Source organism: Aptenodytes patagonicus, chromosome 1, assembly GCF_965638725.1.
Source record: "Aptenodytes patagonicus chromosome 1, bAptPat1.pri.cur, whole genome shotgun sequence".
NCBI classification, from domain to species: domain Eukaryota; kingdom Metazoa; phylum Chordata; class Aves; order Sphenisciformes; family Spheniscidae; genus Aptenodytes; species Aptenodytes patagonicus.
This window is the reverse complement of record NC_134949.1, coordinates 202,493,497-202,513,732: the sequence shown is the minus strand read 5'-3', so window position 1 is coordinate 202,513,732 and position 20,236 is coordinate 202,493,497. Positions and strand designations below refer to the sequence as shown.

The window sequence follows — 20,236 nt, the reverse complement described above, 5'->3', positions numbered from 1 at the left end:
GGACAAGGTTTTACTTATATTGAGACTGCTAGTGTGATGTGAAAAATAATTGTCCATCTAAAAGCATGGTTTCTTGCCATCTAAAACTGATCTGTCTCAGGGCTGAAGTGTTGGTACTTAATGCTTGCACAGCCACCCAGACCTGCTCAGGGACCTGGGCCAGCTGAAAACTATGTTGCAATCTACCCTTCCATAAAGAGTTGCTGCCTAGCTGCCTAAGTTCAGGTACAAAAGTTGGGCAGGCCAGTGCAGGAAAGCTTGGGTAGGTGTGAAAAGGCAGATAGGACTCTATCAGTACAACTTGAAACAGCTGTGACACAGTTGAACCACATCCTTAGTTACAGCTTCTGTAAAAGATGTGTTACACACTTTTTTAGAATTCTGCAGGGACCCTTTGATTACTGAAAGTACAAAAGAAGACACAGGTGAGCTGTGCTGCTGAAGTCCACTGTGGTGCACTTTGAGGCAGACTGTCTCAAGTATGTTTGATAACTTAAGGCTCACAAATTTTGATTTGGATGGAACAGACCTACTGACCACAAAAGATTCTGCAACAGACTTCATTATATGGAGCCTTGAAATCATTCTTGGTAACAAATATACAGCTCTTCTGTACAGAAGAAACTTCTGCAAATTGTGGTGAAGTAGCTCTGTATTCGAAAAGGCCGTTTAATACAGACGTGATCTGAAAAATTGCTACTTCTGCTTGCTCTGACTTCTTGAATGTTTTATTTAGAAATTATAATTAAGTTATATGGTATTGGTAAGAAACTGAACTTAAAAGGAACATCACTTTTAAAAAATCTGTGGTTTTATCCTAGGACAACCTCCAATTAAAAGACAACTACTGCTTGAATTTAACAGAACAAAGAATCCCCCCAGATCTTTGAAAGCTTCGAAAAGCACCCCTGATGGTAATTTTAGCCTTCTTGTGTTCTAAGCAGTAATCTGATGTCAGTTGTTATTTTTAGAATTCTTCAATTTCCAGTAAACTAACATATAATAAGATTGCCTAACTGCTAACTGCTTCTTTTATCAATATAGTCATGAAAATTCAGGGAAGGTGCTATGGTAATGTCTCTGCTGACTTGAAATCACATGATTAGTGGTATGCCTTATTGTGTAGAATCTAAATGTATTACAATGTACTACTTCTGCAAGAACTCAGATTTAATTTCCAGCTCAGTAGGAATTTATCCAGTTTCTCACAATCCTAAATCTCACAAATTCTAGTCTCACTAGGAAGAATATATTTTACTGATCTGTAATTTCTCAATTAAAAACTGTATCTACAGGAAAATGAGAAGGTACTGGTAATTTCATCATATAATAACTTGTGAAGAATATACTTACTGATAGGTGTCTACATTACAGATGCTTTTAGTATTTCAAGCCAGTAACATGGAGGCTTATGAAAGTGAAATCAAGGTTTTAAAGTTTGAGTTGATGCTTTATGTGAAGCTAGTTAGTGATTAGGGTACTAGGATAATGTGATTTTTGGCTACGGCTTTTGGTTATGGGCTAATTTGTGTTCTTTAAGGAACGTGTTCTTTCAAAGCACTGCGTGCTCTCACCTAGAATTCAGTAGCAGGATTCATCAAATATATTGGTTTAACCAGTATATTGGTTCCGGAATGCTGTCCTAAATCTGTTCTAAAAACATAAACCCCATGATTCACAGAAAGTTTTAAATGGAATTTGTAAGTTGCTGCCAGAGAATAATTTTATACCCTTCACAGGTAAATATTATCCTACCCTACAGCAGGATCTGAACAGTGTTATTCTTTGGTGGAACATCTGAAAACAGTTCTAATCTCCAGTATAGTCTTGCCTCTGACTTCTAGAATATGTGGCATCTTGTATATATGACTTCTCATATGAAACTTCCTCTTTGCAGCCTGAGGGCATAGCACAAATGAGTTTAAATTCCAGGCAGACATGATTTAGTTACGTTGGTAATTCCAAGATAAGCATGTCCTTCAATGATGGAAGGAGGAGTTTGTGCAAATGTGCTCTTTTCTGTTGTAACTTTAAAAAAAAATAAAAAGTTGCTAAAATAATTCTAAATTGAATGGTGAGCCTACCTGGAATTAAATATATGATAAACATTTCCCTTTCAGGAGCCTAAAAACATCTTGCAGGCTCACAAATAGGAACTTTCGAGAGTTCAGCACTGTGGTCACTTATCCTTTAGATCTGTCTGCAACTAGTGCGAAGATGTTATACAAAGATTTTATTTGGGGAAAACAAAAGAGAACAAAGATGTTTAAATCCACTCTGGAAACTTTTCTATGTATCTATAACATTAATATAGAAAAAACATGTGCTTTAAATATCTATCCATGTAATGTACCATTTCAAACTTTTTTTCTAATTATAGGCATTTTCAAAGACAGAAGAAAATTTTTGTACCATGTTCCTTTAAAACCCATAACTTGTCGACCTTTTGGGTGAGAAATTTATAATATATTTTAGAGTTCTTCTAATGCAATTTCTTAAAACCTCGCAAGCTCTTGTAACTTTTTAAAAATATATGGTAATAATTTGCTACCCAACTTTATAAAAGACTAATAATTTTACTTCACAATAAACATATTAAATTACCATATATCATACATTGCTGCAGTAGACCAGTGAGATGCTAAACAAATTTTACACTTGTATTTCTCTTTTCTTGGTAGATAGAAATTAAGTATTCGGTTTTTAAAATGTCCAAGACTGATACTTTGTCTTTTTATTGACATAGTGTTGAAAGTTGTATTACTAAATGAAGAATATCAAAACCCTGACAAAGCTTTTTGTCAGGAAGCTGAAACCTGTATGTTTAAATGTCTTCATCTCTGTAGGGCTACTGAAGAACGACAAGAAGTCAAGAATCCTACCCTTACTCTACCAGATCAAGACTTCAAAGGATTCAAATCTAAACCTGCCATTTTTCAGCACTGTGCACTAAGGCAGTCTTCAAATGGTACTCCAGGAGTTTCTACTTTATGTAAGGCCTCAGCAAAAGAGAGTGAAGAAACAAGAAGTTTGTACAAATCTGGCAAAACTGTTAAAACTTTTATTCCACCGTTCAAAACCAAGCTGACGTTTTCTACAGGTGAACAAAGCAGCAGCAAAAGATGTGACTCACCAATCAGCAAAAATATGACTGAAGAGACAGAATTAAATCAGATCACAACTGAACAAAATATTGATGAACCTCAGGATCACCGGTCTTGCATCCAGCATGCTGCAGACACTGACCTAGAAAATAGCAATTTAGGTATTTTCAGATTTTGATCACTTGCCTGTTGTGAATACTAACTATCAGAACTGACCCTTTAAGGGTTTTGCATGTTTTGTCAGACGACTTCTTTTTTAAATAAAAAGAAGCTTCTTTTTAAGCTTAGGTTTTTGATTTGTTGGGGGTTTTTGCAGGAAAATTAGGAAATAATTACTTTCCTAGTATTTTGTATTGCACTCCTAATAAAACATATTCATCTCATCTCCAAATTTAATTAAGAACACGAAAAATTTGTTTTCAGACAGTGCTTCAGAATAAGTGTTTAAGATGGCTTATGTTTCATTTGATATTTGATTTTATATACCTCTTCAGTAAAATATTCTAGGAACCTTAGCAACTAACCTTACTATACTTCATTCACTTTTATAGAAGCTTGTATTAATTCTGTTTTCTAATTAAAATGTAGGCTTAACCATATAAATGGCTGATTGTGTCATTTTCAAAGAAGAAGAGTTTAAATGCTCAGCTGTTTGACTTTATTTAGCATGTGGGCTTGTGCTTTCTAAGCTCTCTTGAATATTCTAATGTGTATAATTTATGTAACTTTTACAATCAAATAATCTGGATTTTTTCAGAAGGACTCGTGTATATTTGAACAGGTGCATGAGCATTTGCAGAATTAGATCCCCTGTTTACAGGTCAAAATCTCAGGATTATGGACTAGTCATCATCAACCAATTTCTGTTCATTTGGAGTTTTCTGTGAAGATAAGAATTCAGTCTGATGCAAAAAAATGTGGATTTTAGTTTAGTTCAGGGACTTATATTCATATTTATTTCATATCATTCATTTCATATAAATATTATTCAAATGCCTTCAGTAAACACTGTTTTTTAAATGTTTTAAACTGAATATTTAGATTGTTGCAGTTTCTAAAAATCTGCAGAGTAGCTTAGAAAATATGCTTCTCTGAATCTGCTGTTATAGTGTGACTGTATATCTTAAATGGATATATACTGTAAAAAGGTTTTGATGTTTAGTTTTTGTTTTGTTTTTTTCCCTTTGCAGCTATGGTCAAGATGATGACAAATCTCCGTTGTGCCAGAGATCTGCAGGAAATGAGAATTAAAAAGAAATATAAGCAAAATATTAGCTCACAGCCAGGCAGTCTTTATGTCATTAAAACCTCTGCAAGAAATAGAATCTCTCTGAAAACTGCAGTAGAAGAGAAATCTCCTAGGTTTTATTCTGCGGAAGAGGTATATTGATAATGTTTTATTGTGCTTCTTTCCTGGGGTCTGTTCCTTAAGACAAGCAAACAAAAACTCAGCAGCTTTTGAATAGATACATTCTTCAGTTTTGAGATAGGTATTTACAGTAGCTGTTATACCAGTTGCTACAGTTTTTAAGTAGCTTTGCGTATCCACAGTTTTTAAGACTATTCCAAATAATAAGGGTCATAAATGTCTCTGTAGTGTTATAATCAAACAAGAGAAGCATCAAACAAGGAAAAAATCCACCAATTATAGTTGCTATTGACTTGTAACCCATATGAAGAGCTGTTTTACAATAACACACGGTTAAAGTTTAAGCTCAGGTAAATCTATATCAAAAGCCTCTTGCTTTTGGTACAGTGAAGGTACAAAACCTATTGAATTTTTTAAACACTTTTAAAGCACACTGTGATGATGTTCTGCTAAAATTGCTGGGAATTTCTCCATTCTCCTTAGATTACATGCGAAATTACAAGGTCAGACAAAAGCTGTCTCAACCTCAAGGAAATATTTTATCTGAATTTATAACATTAGATATAAAAACTCTCAGCTGTACTCTTACTGTATTGTCATTATTTAGTCTTTTTCATCTAATTTTTTGCAGCTTTACACATATGGTATTTCAAAACATTGCATACAAATTAACAGCACAAATGCAGAATCTTTCCAGTTTCTCATAAAAGAATTTTTCAGTAAGGAGTATTTATTAGCTGGAAATGGGATGCAACTTGCTGATGGAGGATGGCTAATACCTACAGATGAGGGAAAAGCTGGAAAAAAGGAGTTTTACAGGTACTGTTACTTATGAACTTGAGACAGGTATGCTATTTATTAGTTAGTGATTCTCTTATCCCCTAGAATAAATCCAACACAGTGATCTTTTAAAGCCTCTGACTACTTTTTTACTGTGCATTTCTAGTACGCCTCTGTTAGCGTAAATAAAGGATTGTAAATTTACTATGTAGACTAATGTTGTTAGTGATCTTCACTGACCATTAATGAAAGCATACAAAGTCAATTTAGAAACAGAGTTAATTTAGAAAATTTCTGGGGATCCTTCAACAGCGTAAATAGTCTAGAAAAATATTACTGTTTTCTCTTAATTCAGCGCTTTACAATTTTGTTTAATTAGCATTAATAGTTGTTGGGTTTTTTTTTTTCCCCCAAGTGGAAAAAGATTTATTTGTGTTGGGCTCTAGAGCTTTTTGATAGGGAATGAAGGTTGACTGAGGAGGTGCTTAGGGCTTCTTTGGCAGGACAGGGCTGAAAATATGTTTTTCAATATCTTTTTTTTTAAAGCTGATGTATGATTTGAAGGAAGCAAAGACTTCAGTACTAATCACTCACTATTTCATTCAAGCTTTCTTTTGAGTATATGTAAGAAGCAAAAAAAAAAAAAAAAAATGCACAAACAACCCTTGCTTTTGCACTCTTCCAGGTCCTTCTATCCCTCCTTTTGCAGGTCATTTAAGATGAGCTGAAAAAAAAGTGTATGTGTTGAGTGCATCTGTCCTAAACACTTTCATAAGAATTATGTTTTGTGTTACTGTAAGCAAGTTTGTACATTATAACTTCATCAAAAGCATGTGTAACACAACAAGGAACTACCAGCGTACTGTTGTTTCAGCAAAACTTCAGAAAATAATTTATCATTATTTTCTGATTTCCGCCGTAAATTTGAAATGCTCTTTTTTCAAGTCAATGTCACTGTTGGTATGCATTCACACAAACACTCAAGGCAGGGACCTGTATTTGAGTAGTATTTGTAGTCAAACATGCATTTGCCAACCTACGTAGTATGAGAATCAAGAGGTTTGCAATATTTGCTTCCCAGTACCAAAGTGCGACAGAGAGAGGTCTGTTGCAAGCTCAAGGACTGCTTTTATTTGAACATTTGAGTGGGTGAAGTTGGTGCCAGTAATCCAACATGGGAAAATTGACTAGTATAAGATGTGTACTGCCACATTGTGATCTGTACTTCCTCATGAAAAAAAAAATTGCTTTCTGCTCTTGCTAGTGAGTCAGCATCATTATTAACTTCTCCCACATGACTTTGGGAAACATTTTTGATGCCAAAATCATTGCCGTGACTTTGGGAAATGTTTTTGGTGTCAACAGTATTTGTTCATCTTGGGAGAACTGGAGATGTTCTGGGTCCATACCCAAAAACTACTCAGTGAAGATCAATCAAGTGCCGGAATTCACAGAAGCGTGGAGTAGTTTAAGTTGGAAGGGACTGCTGGCAGTCATCCAGTCCAAGCCCCTGTTCAACACAGTTTGAATTAGATTAATTACTCAGGGACTTCTAGCTGAGTCTTGAATACTTCCAAGGACAGATTCCACAATCTGTCTGGATAACCTGTGCCAGTTGACCACTCTCATGGTTTAAAAAAAACCAAAACAACCACCCTTGTCTCCAGTTAGAATTTTCCATGTTCCAACTTGTGTCTCTTGCCTCTCATCCTCTTGTTGTGTGCTTCCGAGAAGAGTCTGTCCCTGTCTTCTCTGAATCCTCCAGTCAGGTAGCTGTAGATAGCAATAAGGTCTCTTTGCTTTCTCTCTTAAATCCGAACAAATGCAGCTCTCTTAGCTTCTATGTCATGTGGTTAGCTTCCAAGAGCACAGGGGGACCACCTTGGTGGCCCTCTGCGGGGTTTGCTCCGGTATACCAGCATCTTTGTCCTGGTGAATCCAAAGCTGGACAGAAACTTCAGATGCTGTCTCCCAAGTGCTGAAGAGAGGGGAAGGATCACTGCCTTCCCAGCTTTGCTCATAATACAGCCCAGGATATTTTTGTGCTTGTTTGCTGCAAGGACACATTGGTGCCTCATAGTCATCTTGTTGTCCACCAGGACCTTGAATCCTTTTCTGCAAAGCTGTTTCCCAGACAGTCAGCCTCAGCCTGTTACTGTTGCATGGGGTTGTTCCATCGCAGGTGCAAGACCTTGCTTTTGTTGAATTTCATGAGATTCCTGCCAGCTTGTTTCTTGAGCCTGTCCAGGTCCTTCTAAATAGCGACCCTGCCCCCCAGTTTATCAACCACTTCCTCAAATTTGGTGTCATCCGTAAACTTGCTGCAAGTGTGTTCCATGCCATCATCTGGGTTGTTAATGAAGACATTAAACAACATTTGTCCCTGGATTGATCGTTATCTGAGAGGTGCCACTAGTTACTGCCCGCCTGCTGGACTTCATACTGTCAATCACAATTCTTTATGCTTAGCAGTCCAGCCAATTTTCCACCCACCTTATCTACTTATCCAGCCCATATCTTACCAATTTCATGATAAGGAGACTGTAAGAAATTGTCAAAGTCTTTGCTAACATATGCAACATCCAGTGCCCTCCCCTTGCCCACAGCACCAGTTACTTCATCATAGAAATCAATTGCGTTGGTTAGGCATGATTTGCTCTTAGTAAATCCATGTTGGCCATTCCCAATCACCCTCTTGTCTTTCACATGTTTAGAAATGGCTTCTAAGAATTTTTGCATGCTGCTGTGGAAGTTCTTGAGTCTCTGTTTGACAGTAAATCAAGTTTGTCTCAGCAGTCCTTAAAATTGTGGTTTTTTTCTAAATACTGTAAAGAAAAGCTAATCCTCCCACAGTTCCATTTTGCACCCTGTGGCATCACATGCCCCAACTGTTTCATGGACAGCTGTGGGACGTGTAAGCATATGCAGTTATGTAGTCACTCAAAGGCAGAGTATGCAGAACTTGACCTAACTTGTTACTTGTCCGTTTCCTCCCCATTTGGCAAGTATTTTGCTATTAGTGATACCATCCCTGATTCTGCCTTTCCCTCCAGTGGTGGCACGGTTGTTGAATGTTTTGGGGATATACCTTGCTAGATGGAATGTTCCTACAAAGCATTTATGGTAGATGCATAAAAGACTGTCTGGGATGTTCATCCATGTGCAGTTACGGTTGCAGGACCTCTTGCCTACATGCCAGTGTTCTGAAGTTGCATGCATTTTAGAAAGCAAGCTGGTCATTCTTTTCTCATGTGAAATTGCTATTTCTAGGCTGACAAGCAACACCGCTACACAAATTCATAGGAAACATGAGGTGTGAGGTTGTTTTTGTCAAGAAGCAGTAGATCTCTGGGAGCCATGCATCCAACTCTGGATCAGTGTATTTGCAATCTGCTGCTTAGGCATGTTGGAGGTAATCTTGATTTAATTCCACACAATTTTCCTGTGAATGGGAAAGATATTAAAGTATTTGCACAAAACATCTTATGCCTAGATGTGCCAAATATTGGCCTTTTTAGGTAGTCCAACTCTTTGTTCCAGAGGCAGCTTGTCTTAATAATAATTTTCAGATGTGCTCCTGACATTCTGGTCAGGCCATCAGATACATGGCTTTCCCCACATTCATTTTTCAGAAACAGAAGAGAGAAACCACCAATATGCTGCTAAATATCCCAGAATAGCCACGGTGGTTTTGGTGTCAGAACCTGCTCTGGGTGGCAGTGTTGATCTGTCCCTGAATACCAGATATACTCTCGAGCAATTTGTAGAGGTTGTTCCACAAGAAGTTGCCTTCAGTTCCTGTATCTTTTCTGGATTTGTTATATGTTAAAGCATATGGTTGAGAATAAATACCTACTGGTTGGTCAGCTGAATCAGTCTTTTTATCCCTTTAAGTATATTAACTAGATCTCCATCAACTACAATATATATTCCTTCATTTAGTCACCTGTATTTAGGATCTTAATCTTGAACTGAATTCTGTCTTTAACTCCTGAATTGCAGTCATTTGCAAAAAATATCGAGTATTTCCTAAGTTTGAGATTGCGTTGCTCTCTTCTAATGTAGTAATAATTAATTTCATGGTCATGCCTGCTCCTTATCTTCCTGTATATGATTTCTTGGCTTTTAAACTGTTTCTTTTCCTCACCCAACTGCAATACAGTTCCTTAAGATCTTCTTGAGGCTTTCTGACGTGTTGGAGATTGACTTTTTGATAGGACTTAACTTGTGTTCTAATCAGTCTAATGGCTCAGCTATTTGAACCTCTGGTCTAATTCTTTCTCTTTCTCCTTTAATGAATTGGCCTTCCTAGTGATTGAGCGCTGGAAAAAATAGATGTTTCCAACGCAACTCATGCAGGTCATGGTGGTACAGTTTGGACTCAAGACAGAATGAGAGTCCATTTGAGCGGTCACTCAATGGAGAGAAGAAAGTTCTTCAGTAGTAACTGAAAGTTCTTTGAAATGTGTTGTCCACATGCATGCTTAAAGAAAAGAAAACCCAAACATCCAAACCACAACTCTAGAAACTGTGAAGTAGAAGGGGATGGATTGTAATGAACTCATCAAGCAAGCAGGAGAAATTCCAGGGCTGAAAGGGAATAGAGCACACCTCTGTCCCTCTACGCTATGTGCATAACTGCATGAAGCAGACAGAGCATGCCCCTGGAGCTAGTGCTACGGTCAAAAGTCTCCATTTCAAGAATGCATGCACGTATGCACATGCATGCTGCCAAAGCGTATAAGGACAAAACTTCAGTATTCAGACAATAACCAGATCAGGTTATGGAATGTAACCTTCCTGTTTTCACTGTGATAAATATTCCTTTGTTAATGTTGCCTATGTACATACACTGAATGCAATGCTAGGGAAAAATAGGCAAGTAAAAACTTACAGTGGATTTCAGGTTAATTTATTAACAATTTATCTGCAGAGCCCTCTGTGACACTCCTGGTGTGGATCCCAAGCTAATAACAGAGGCCTGGGCTTACAATCACTATAGGTGGATTATATGGAAATTGGCAGCCATGGAAGTGTCTTTTCCGCATGAATTTGCTAACAGATGTTTGACACCAGAAACAGTGCTGTTGCAGTTGAAATATAGGTACGTGTATAGCAATGTATTTGGAGTTGTAATTTGTGATACTGTGTGCTTTCTAGTTCATAATATTACAAAATAAGCACCTCTACCTTGCATTTACTGTTTATCAGAATGATTATATTGTTAAACTTATGCATATCAGCATTAAAAATGTAGCGCATGTTATTTGCAAAAATTTAGATATTTGCTTTGCTACAGCAGTGCTTAATCATGTAGATTGATTAAGCAATAGTTTGCTACAATTGCTTTTAAGGAAAAACAATGTGATGGATTTTGTTTGCTTTAACAAAGCATCATGAATTCTTTTTTGAAGGTATGATTTGGAAGTTGATAAAAGTAAACGATCAGCAATCAAAAAAATAACGGAGAGAGATGATGCGGCAGGTAAAACACTTGTACTGTGTATTTCTAAAATCATATCGCTAAACACCGTTGTATCTCCTAGCAGTTGCAATAAGAATGTGGAAAGTAAAAAAGTAGCAGCAATAATTGAAGTTACTGATGGCTGGTATGGGATTAGAGCTCTTCTGGATCCACCTCTCAAAGCTTTCTTACATAGAAGAAGGCTGACTGTTGGTCAGAAGATCATAGTGCACGGAGCAGAACTTGTTGGCTCTCAAAATGGATGTACACCACTGGAAGCTCCAGATTCCCTTATGTTAAAGGTAAAACAAAATATTAGTTCAGCTTGATTGGATGTGACCAAGAGATGTGATAGATGCTATTTACTTGAGCCACATTTTGTAAACAGGGCTTTATAAACAGACAAAGTTTTGTTGAAGTTTAATAACCAGATTTGTAAGACATGACACAAAGTAGCTGACACTATTCAATAGGGTTGAAAGACAAGTTTGTAATGCAAAATTCTGCCAAGTTTTGCTGTGTGTTTTGTCCGTTCCAGTTCCTTAATTTGGTTAAGCACCAAGTTAGAAAAAGTATTTATCCATCACAGACAATATGGGAGTTGGAGGAAGAATGGGGGGAAAAAAACAGGTCATGAGAGGGTGGGCTTGGGGGGGAGGTTATTGACTCGTTTGAGGATGAGTAAAGTGCTGGGTGAATTTTCAGCATAAAAATTTTGCTCCTCTGTTATAAAGCAGTGGCTTGTCTCATAGATGCTCATTTCCTAGAGAATTTTAACTCATCAAATTTTTAGATCCTGTTTAAAATACATTCTTCAATGTGAAAAGATACCATTGAATTAAAATGTAATATGTTCAGGTGCAAAAATGATATATTCTTAGTGAGGTCAGTGTGAAAATAGTCTTTCCTCTAGATATAATAAGTTGGATATCTTTTTGACCTACCAGTGACAGTTTATCATTCAACATTTAATTTATTCAGATTTCAGCGAACAGCACTCGATGTGCACGATGGCATGCAAAACTAGGATTTCATCGGGATCCAAGACCTTTTCCTTTGCCTTTGTCATCGCTTTACAGTGAGGGTGGTGCAGTGGGGTGTATTGATATAGTTATTCAAAGAACTTATCCTATTCAGGTATGGTATAAGTATTTTATGAATCTAACAGGTTCTATGAGATCTAAATTGTATTAGTTAATTGCTATATCATTCCTCAAATCAGATATAATATAGACAGCTAAAAAAATTTAAGAAAAGGTAGCATTATGTGTAAAATGAACAGGAGTGGTTCTTGCAGTGTGCATGTATTCAGTATTTCAGGACTGGAGTATCCTGCTATAAGAAGAATTTCAGTTTGTGCTCAGTTTAACCAGGATACAACTTTCAGATTTTGTTTGCTTTTCTCGAAGTATGTTACACTTGGCACGTACATATAGGGGATTCTTTTCATTGCTTTCTTTCTGAAGTGTTGTGTAACTGTTGGTCGATGTAGAATGAATTCTGCAAAGGTAATAACAATATTTGGTTTGGATCATTACTTTCATATTTAGATCATTGCTTTAATGGAGGAAATTGCAGCGCTTACTGTATGAGCTGCCTGATAGAACTAGCCTTTATTTAGGTCCCAGAAAGGCAACTGTAATCTGTAACCGCATCACAGTAAATGGCTTTCAGGCTGGTGAGGAAAAAGTGGTGCTTTGTATCTCACTGTATCAGGAGACTGATGTGCTGATATAGATTTTTTGGGGTTTTGTTAGAACACTGAGACTCTTGTTCAAATCTACCAAAATGATAGGAAGACTTGGGCTGTCTGTCTCCTTTTTACCTCAAGAGTCAAGGAGTGTAGGAATCACAGTAACCCTAATTAAAGGTGTCAAACTGTGAATAGTGCAGAAATACATGGCATGCAGTTAATGAGGCAGGCAGAGCCTATTTCAACAATTCACTGCCTCATAAGGATCAGTCCTTCAACCCTTCCTCATCCTGCTCTCGCTATACTCTCTTGCTGCTTCTCTATGCTAAACCTGGAGCTCATCTGAGCCCGTTGCTTAGCTAATTTAATTCACTAAACCAGGAGTAAGTAAATTAATAATAATAATAAAATTTAAAAAAAATTTAAAAAAAAACCAACAAACTGCTGTCTGTTGACTTAACAAACTGATGTGGTCTGATGAGGTCAGATATGTGCTAGAGCTAGTGCAAGGGAGAAGATGGGACTGTGCAGCAAAGAGGAAGGGAAGGGACCACTTTCAGCAGCAGTGACCTCTTTCTTTGGCTCACCTATCTCTTCAAACCAGGCACTTAAGACTTCAGGCCAAGCCAGTTCTGGCAGGGCTGTGGACAAGGCTGTAGTTCTATGGAACCATTCCAGGCAGAAAAAGTTTGAGCATCTGCAGAACAACATCATAATTCTTTTACAGCATCTAATCTAGCATGTTAAAACAGACAGTACAGTTGATGTGGAAAGACAAATTGAGTAGAATGTAATTCTGGTATTTTTTTAAGCATTGAGTTTGATGGTTTGTATCTTAATGTATCTACCAGTGGGATCCAGCTATCTTCTAAATTACATCATTGATACCTATTGCTATAAGGTATGGTTTCTTCAGCAGTTAAATCATGCAGTTTTGACTACTGCTCCATTCTGTCTGTATATCTTTGGTTGGTAAATCTTCACTTTAATGCTGTGGGGTTTTGCCTTTTATTTGTTATACTGAAAGAAGTTATGATCTACTGCCTGTTCATTTTTTAAAGCATTTTTGCTTAGCAGTGAGTATTAGAAGGAAGCTAGATGAGGTTAAAAATAACAAAAAGCCTGTTTTTTGTTTGAACCTTTTATTCAGTGGATGGAAAAGACATCAGGTGGTTCATATGTGTTTCGTAACAGCCGAGCTGAAGAAAGGGAAGCTGCCAAGCATGCAGAGGATCAACAAAAGAAACTGGAAGCTCTGTTTGCAAAAATCCAAGCAGAATATGAAAAGCATGAAGGTAAAACTTTCATTGTTTCAGAACATGTAATAAGAACACAAAAACTTTTGGCATTTACAGAAGAGTTTAAAGAAACTGGCAAAAACTTCTCTGGTGGTAGAGAAGCAGAGATAGGGTGTTGGGTTTTTTCTTTGTTGTTGTTTTTGTGTTGTATCATTTTAGGTTTTTTACTTCCTATGTATCAAGACCTTTCAGAACAGAACAGTTACATACTTATTTGCTTGGTTTTGCAGCTATCTAGGAAACTCTTCCTGAACATGTTGTTAGCCAGGCTACTAAAAAATTCCCATTGAGATAATGCTCAGGGAAGTGCTACAAAATTGTAGAACTGGTAATTCCATTCTCTTCAAAGATCTGACACTAGTATTTCACCCAGAAGTGGGCACTGCTTAGGATGTATCTCAATAGACCTGAACACCAAGACTGAGCATCTTTCCTCACAAACATTGCAGGACTGTGGAGATACTGAGGTCAGTGGAGCCGCTAAATGGGGCAGGAACCCTGGTGACACAGGACATGGAGAAGGCCAAGTTACTGAGTGCCTTTTTCACTTCAGCCTTAACTAGCAATACCAGCTTTCAGCAATCCCAGGCGCTGGAGACAAGGGGAAAATCTGGAGCAAGGAAGACATACCCTTGGTGGAAGAGGATCAAGTTAGAGAATACTTATGCAAACTGGACATACATAAGTCCATTGCTGGTCATGGGATGCACCCACAAGTGCTGAAGGAGCTGGCTGATGTCTTTGTGAGGCCGCTCTTGATCCTCTTTGAATGATCATGGTGGTTGGTAGAGGTGCCTGAAGACTGGAGGAAAGCAAATGTGTCTCCTGTCTTCAAAAAGGACAGGAAGGAGGACCCGGAGAACTAACTATAGACCAGTTGGCCTTATCTTGATCCCTGAAAAGGTGATGGAACAACTAATCCTGGAAACCATTTCCAAGCACATGAAGGACAAGAAGGTGATTGGGAGTAGTCAACAGGGATTCACCAAAGGGAAGTCATGTTAGACTAATCTGACAATCTTCTGTGGTTAACTTAATGGCTTGGGTAGATGAGGGGAGCGCAGTGAATATTGTCTACCTTGACTTCAGTAAGGCTTTTGACACTGTTTCCCTTAAGATCCTCATAAAGAAGCTGATGAAGCATGGGCTGGATGAGCAGGCAGTCAGGTGGATTGAAAACTGGCTGAACAGTTGGGCCCAGAGGGTGGTGATCAGTGGCGCGCAGTCTAGCTGGAGGCTAGTAACTTGTGGCATACGCCAGGGATCAACACTGGGTCCAGTCCTGTTTTAACATCTTCATTAATGATCTGGACAATGGGGCAGAGTGTACTCTCAGCAGGTTTGCCAATGACACAAAATTAGGAGGAGTGACTGATACACCAGAGGGTTGTGCTGCCATCCAGAGGGACCTTGACACACTGGAGAAATGGGCTGACAAGAACCTCGTGAAGTTCAACAAAGGGAAGTGTAAATCTTGCACCTGGGGACAGACAGCCCCATGCGCCAGTATGTGCTGGGGGCTGCCCAGCTGCAAAGCAGCTTGGCAGAAAGGGCCCTGAGGGTCCTGGTGGACAAAAGTTGAAGAGTGTTGTCAGCAGTTCTAGGGAGGTGATCCTTTCCCTCTGTTTGGCATTGGTAAGGCCACACGTGGAGTACTGTGTCCAGTTTTGGGCTCCCCAGTACAAGAGAGACATGGACATACTGGAGAGAGTCCAACAAAAGGCCATGAAGATGCTTAAGGGATTGGAGCATCTGATATAGGAGGAAGTGCTGAGAGAGCCTGGACTGTTCAGCCTGGAGAAGAGAAGGCTCAGGGGGATCTGATCAGTGTACATAAATACCTGAAGGGAGGGTGCAAAGAAGATGGAGCCAGGCTTTTCTCAGTGGTGCCCAGTGACAAGACCAGAGGCAATGGGCACAAACTGAAACTCAGGAGGTTCCCTCTGAACATCAGGAAACCCTTTTTCACTGTGAGGGTGACTGACAGTGTTGCCTAGAGAGGCCGTGAAATCTCCATCCTTGGAGATATTCAAAAGCTCACTGGACGTGGTCTTGGGCAGCCTGCTGTAGGTGACCCTGTTTGAGCAGGAGGGTTGGCCAAGATGACGTCCAGAGGTCATCATCCCATCCCATTCTGTAATGGGATGATACGGCACACCTCTGCCGGTGATTTCTAGGAGTAGTTTCAGGTCTGCTGTTGCTATAAGTGTGGCAACTGGCTGCTGATAGCTACAGCTTCATGAAGCTCCCTGCTGCACCAGAAATGTGTTTGCTTCCCCTTAGGTTTGACTCAGCTAAACTGGAATGAGGAAGGGTATTAGGATTCTTGCTACACTGATTATAGATTCCAGCTGCCTTGATACTCTGGTTTGGTTTTTGGGAGGAGTTTTTGTTGGTTTTGGTTTGGTGTTTTGGTGTTTTTTTTTTTTTTTTCAGGGACTGGAGTCCATCACTAACAGTAGCTTGTGCAGTTCAAATTTCACAGGGTCATATCTACAACCCAGATAGCCTCTCCCTTTCCATAAATCTTTCTCGTGGTGATCTGTAACACTGAGATGTTCTCTAACTGCTTTCTCAGAACCTGGAGTCCCTCACGAATAACAAGGAAAAGGCAAATAAAGCCATACCCTAAAAAAAAAAAAAAAAAAACCCAAACCAAAAAACAAAACCCAAAAAAACCCAAAAACCAAACCCACCACTGAATTCTTAGTTGAAATCAGAGATTGCTTTATAATTTTTAACTTCACTGATATGCTTCCACATATCAGTCACCTCATTATGTTGTTTTATGTTTGACTGGTAAACTTGTCTATACTGGAGTCTACTATGCTGAAGGAATTCATCAAAATGCTAGCAGCAGTATGTCTTACCTAAGAAGAGGGTAATAGTTTAATGTAATGAAGTTAATTTGGCTTTCAGCTAGTGTCGTAAGGAGGCTTCATGTGCAGGCCTGTAGTCACCTGTTCTCCCAGATCTTGGCATCTTTGAGACTTTTCTGCTTTTCTGCTGTATGAGAGGAAGAGGAAGTGACAGACATACAGAAAATATGGTCAAGTATCAATGAAGTTTCATGGCAGCCTGTCAAGTCTCCTACCTCTCCTTCCCCAAAGTTTGTATAATATTCTGATCTATGTTGTATTTAAATTAGAGATTTTTTTTCCTGCTTGTATTTTCCGTATATACACACACGCACACATATATTAGTTCCTATATAGAAGTGTTTTGTGTTTTCACTCTGGCAAGGCCTAAGTATTACCATGCTTCTTACATAATTATTTTTTCCTTCACTTTTAAAGTGTATTGCTGTACTCAACATAATGGTTTTTTTTTTTTAACAGAGAGAACTAGCAGAAGAACACTGAGATCACGCATAGTCACAAGACAGCAAATCCGTAATTTGCAAGATGGTGCAGAACTTTATGAAGCAATTCAGAATGCATCTGATCCTGGCTATATGGAGGTAACTGTAGATCCTACTGGGCTGCTTTTGAAATGTTTGTGGAATAATTTACAATTTAGTAGCTCCTGCTAAAATCAACTGTTAAATTACTATTTATTTTTGCCACCTTTTGAGATTTTCTACAGCATGCTTATTGCTAAGTAAATTAAGATTAAAAATTTTGAAAATATTTTCATGGAGGCTTGTTAAAATAGATGAATAATATCTTGGATTGCAAAACAGAGTAAGTTATTTTCTCTTGATATAAAAATCCAGGATATAGCACAATTAAAAGTTAATGTTATTTGTAACTTTATTACTTTGTCTTGCATATATGAAAATGAATGCATCTCATAAGTCTTGTTTCACACACTTATTCTTGCATGCTGTTTGCTGAAGTGTTTGAATGATTATATTGTCGTTGCTCTCTTCACTCCCTGTTCCAGTTCAATCACAATTTTTAAGTGCTTATGCCTTTATTAATAAGATGCAGGTGACTAGTCTCTGCCAGTTGTTAAAAATTAAATGCATGCCTTGCCTTTTGCAAGTCAGGGTCCTTAACTATCCTACAGCCATATGATCTGTGACTTTATTTGATAAAATGTTATGCATATCTGTGGTGCTACATGTAAAGGCATCTGGATCTTGAAGGCTTGGTCAGAAAGGTAACACTCCTGATGCATTTTAGTGTAAATCATAGTGTCAGCTCAGAGATAGCAGCCTGCTGAGAGGTGCAACTTCTTTTCTTCTTACAGAATTTTTTCCTAGTATTTCTTCTTTCTTATGAAACAGGTAAATATGCCTGTTATAGTAAATATTCACCTTAGTTATGCATTCTTAAGCAGGTTTCTCGCTAATTATCACATAAGAACAGTGTGTAATGTAATACCTACAAGACAGAGCACCAGCTGAGTACCAGTCAAGACTGGTGACTCCCATTGTCTTAACACACCTCATTCCAAGGCCTAGTAGTATATCAGTTGAACAATAAATTGCTTGTAACAGACGAACACTTAAGAATGAGGCTATGTAAAAATCTTGATGGGAATTTTTTAATTAATAAAAAAGATACTGAATACATTTTCTCTTGGTTACAGGGATATCTCAGTGAAGACCAGTTAAAAGCTTTGAATGCTCACAGGCAGTTGATGAATGATAAAAAGCAAACTCAGATACAAGAAGAATTCAAGAAGGCTTTAGAGTCAGCAGAACAGGAAGAAAATGGTTGTTCCAAAAGAGATGTGTCTACTGTATGGAAATTATGTGTGGTAGACTACAGAAAGCAAGAAAAACATAAAGGTTAGTACTTGGAAAATGATAAGTAACTTTTATCTAAACGTGGTAACCGGCCAACATAGGTAGATTTGAAGAGTTTCCCAACAGTATTCTAGCTTGCATGTTAATATTTCCAGTTTTATTTGGTTTTTGGTTTAGGGCTTTTGGGTGGAAGGGAGTGTTGTGGATTTATATTGTTTAAAATTCTTCAAATTAGTATTGCACAGCTAATATATCTTAATCTGATATTGTTAGGAGTGATATTGAGTATCTGGCGTCCACTGCTAGATGTTTGTTCGCTATTAAAGGAAGGCAGTCGGTACAGAATCTACCAGCTGTCAACATCACAGTCCAAAGGAAGATCAGACTCAACTAACATACAATTAACAGCAACAAAGAAAACTCAGTATCTACAACTATCAGTAAGTGCTTTAACTGCATAAAGATATATCATTAAAATGTATCACAGTCTATATTAAAAACTTACAAATTTTGTGTTTCTTCAGGTATCACAGGAGATGCTGATACAGATTTTCTTTCCAAGAAAAGCTCTAAAATTCACCAGTTTGTTGGATCCTTCTTTTCAGCCACCATGTGCTGAAGTTGATTTAGTTGGAGTTGTAGTTTCTGTTAACAGAACAGGTATGTTGTGTCCATTAATGTCCTTCCATTGAATAAGCACTGATTTTTTTTTTTTTTTTTTTTTTTATTTCAAAAGTCAAAATGATCTTGCTGTTGTACCTGCATCTCAGGCCTGTGAAAACCTGCTAATATAGCCCATCACCGTGATAAGCTGGCAGATAATTCTGTTTTCCTAAAGAATAACTGTCTTCACTTATTAGCTCAGGAAGAATTTAGTAAGGGAGGATCTAAGCTCAAGAGAAGCTTTTCTTTAGTTGTTTCCATAAATGGTACATATAAGTTCTCACATCTGTGTTCAGCATCTGCAGAAGTAGCATCACGCACGTATGTGAGCTCCCTCTTTTGTGTACAGTGTCATGGAATGGTAGAACCCAGGCACTGGAGCTCATGGGTAGGGACAGGTGGATAATCTGCTGAATAAAAAGGAAAAGCACTATAGGAGGAGTATTTTTTTAAGAACTGGAACGCAGACTTTGAGTTGTTTTGTGTAATCAGTAGGGGAGATAGTGTAGAATATGAATGAAGCATCAAACACCTGTTACCATGAAGATAGGCTGCCATGTTATATTTATCAATTCTCTTTCAAGACGTGTGACTTTTTTTTTTTTAAATAGATACAAATTGCTGTAATCAACCTTTACTTAAAGGTTTAAGGTTTAACTCAGATTTTTTTCTTGCTTTTAGGTTTCACTACTATGGTGTACTTATCTGATGAAAGCTATAATTTGGTAGCAGTAAAGATCTGGACAGATCTTAGACATTTTGCTATTGAAGATATAGTTGTCTGCTGTTCCTTCATTTCTGCAAGCAACCTTCAGTGGCAGTCTGAATTCAGATCAGAAATTCCTGTGCTGTTGGCTGGAGATCTTTCTGTATTCTCAGCCAGTCCAAAGGAAAACTATCTTGAAGAGAAGGTTAATGAACTGAGAAGTACGATAGAGGTAAATCTGTAGATTTTTAGTTTAATGATTAATTTTAGTTACTGCTTTGTTACATTCTTCACCAAAAAGTCTGTTAGGACTAATAAATCTTTAAAACAAGTAATGCACATAATGTTGAATTTGAGAGGATTTTCTGGGAGATGGAGTAAGGTGTTAATGCACTTTTCCTGTAGGACTCTCCATATCACCTATTGAATGTCTTCTGATTTTTTTTTTTTTTTAAATTCTATT

General features: G+C 37.8%; 1 protein-coding gene across 1 annotated transcript in view; it reads left to right on the top strand.

Moving 5' to 3' along the window:
- Window positions 1-20,236, top strand: part of BRCA2 (BRCA2 DNA repair associated) — a 41,391-nt gene that overhangs the window by 18,471 nt on the left and 2,684 nt on the right. Inside the window, exons 11-24 of the mRNA XM_076364281.1 lie at window positions 822-914; window positions 2,381-2,450; window positions 2,847-3,265; window positions 4,295-4,485; window positions 5,105-5,292; window positions 10,187-10,357; window positions 10,668-11,019; window positions 11,699-11,854; window positions 13,561-13,705; window positions 17,047-17,168; window positions 18,245-18,446; window positions 18,678-18,844; window positions 18,929-19,064; window positions 19,749-20,005. Of these exons, the coding sequence (XP_076220396.1) occupies window positions 822-914; window positions 2,381-2,450; window positions 2,847-3,265; window positions 4,295-4,485; window positions 5,105-5,292; window positions 10,187-10,357; window positions 10,668-11,019; window positions 11,699-11,854; window positions 13,561-13,705; window positions 17,047-17,168; window positions 18,245-18,446; window positions 18,678-18,844; window positions 18,929-19,064; window positions 19,749-20,005 (2,669 nt within the window). The remainder of the gene's footprint in view (window positions 1-821; window positions 915-2,380; window positions 2,451-2,846; window positions 3,266-4,294; window positions 4,486-5,104; window positions 5,293-10,186; window positions 10,358-10,667; window positions 11,020-11,698; window positions 11,855-13,560; window positions 13,706-17,046; window positions 17,169-18,244; window positions 18,447-18,677; window positions 18,845-18,928; window positions 19,065-19,748; window positions 20,006-20,236) is intronic.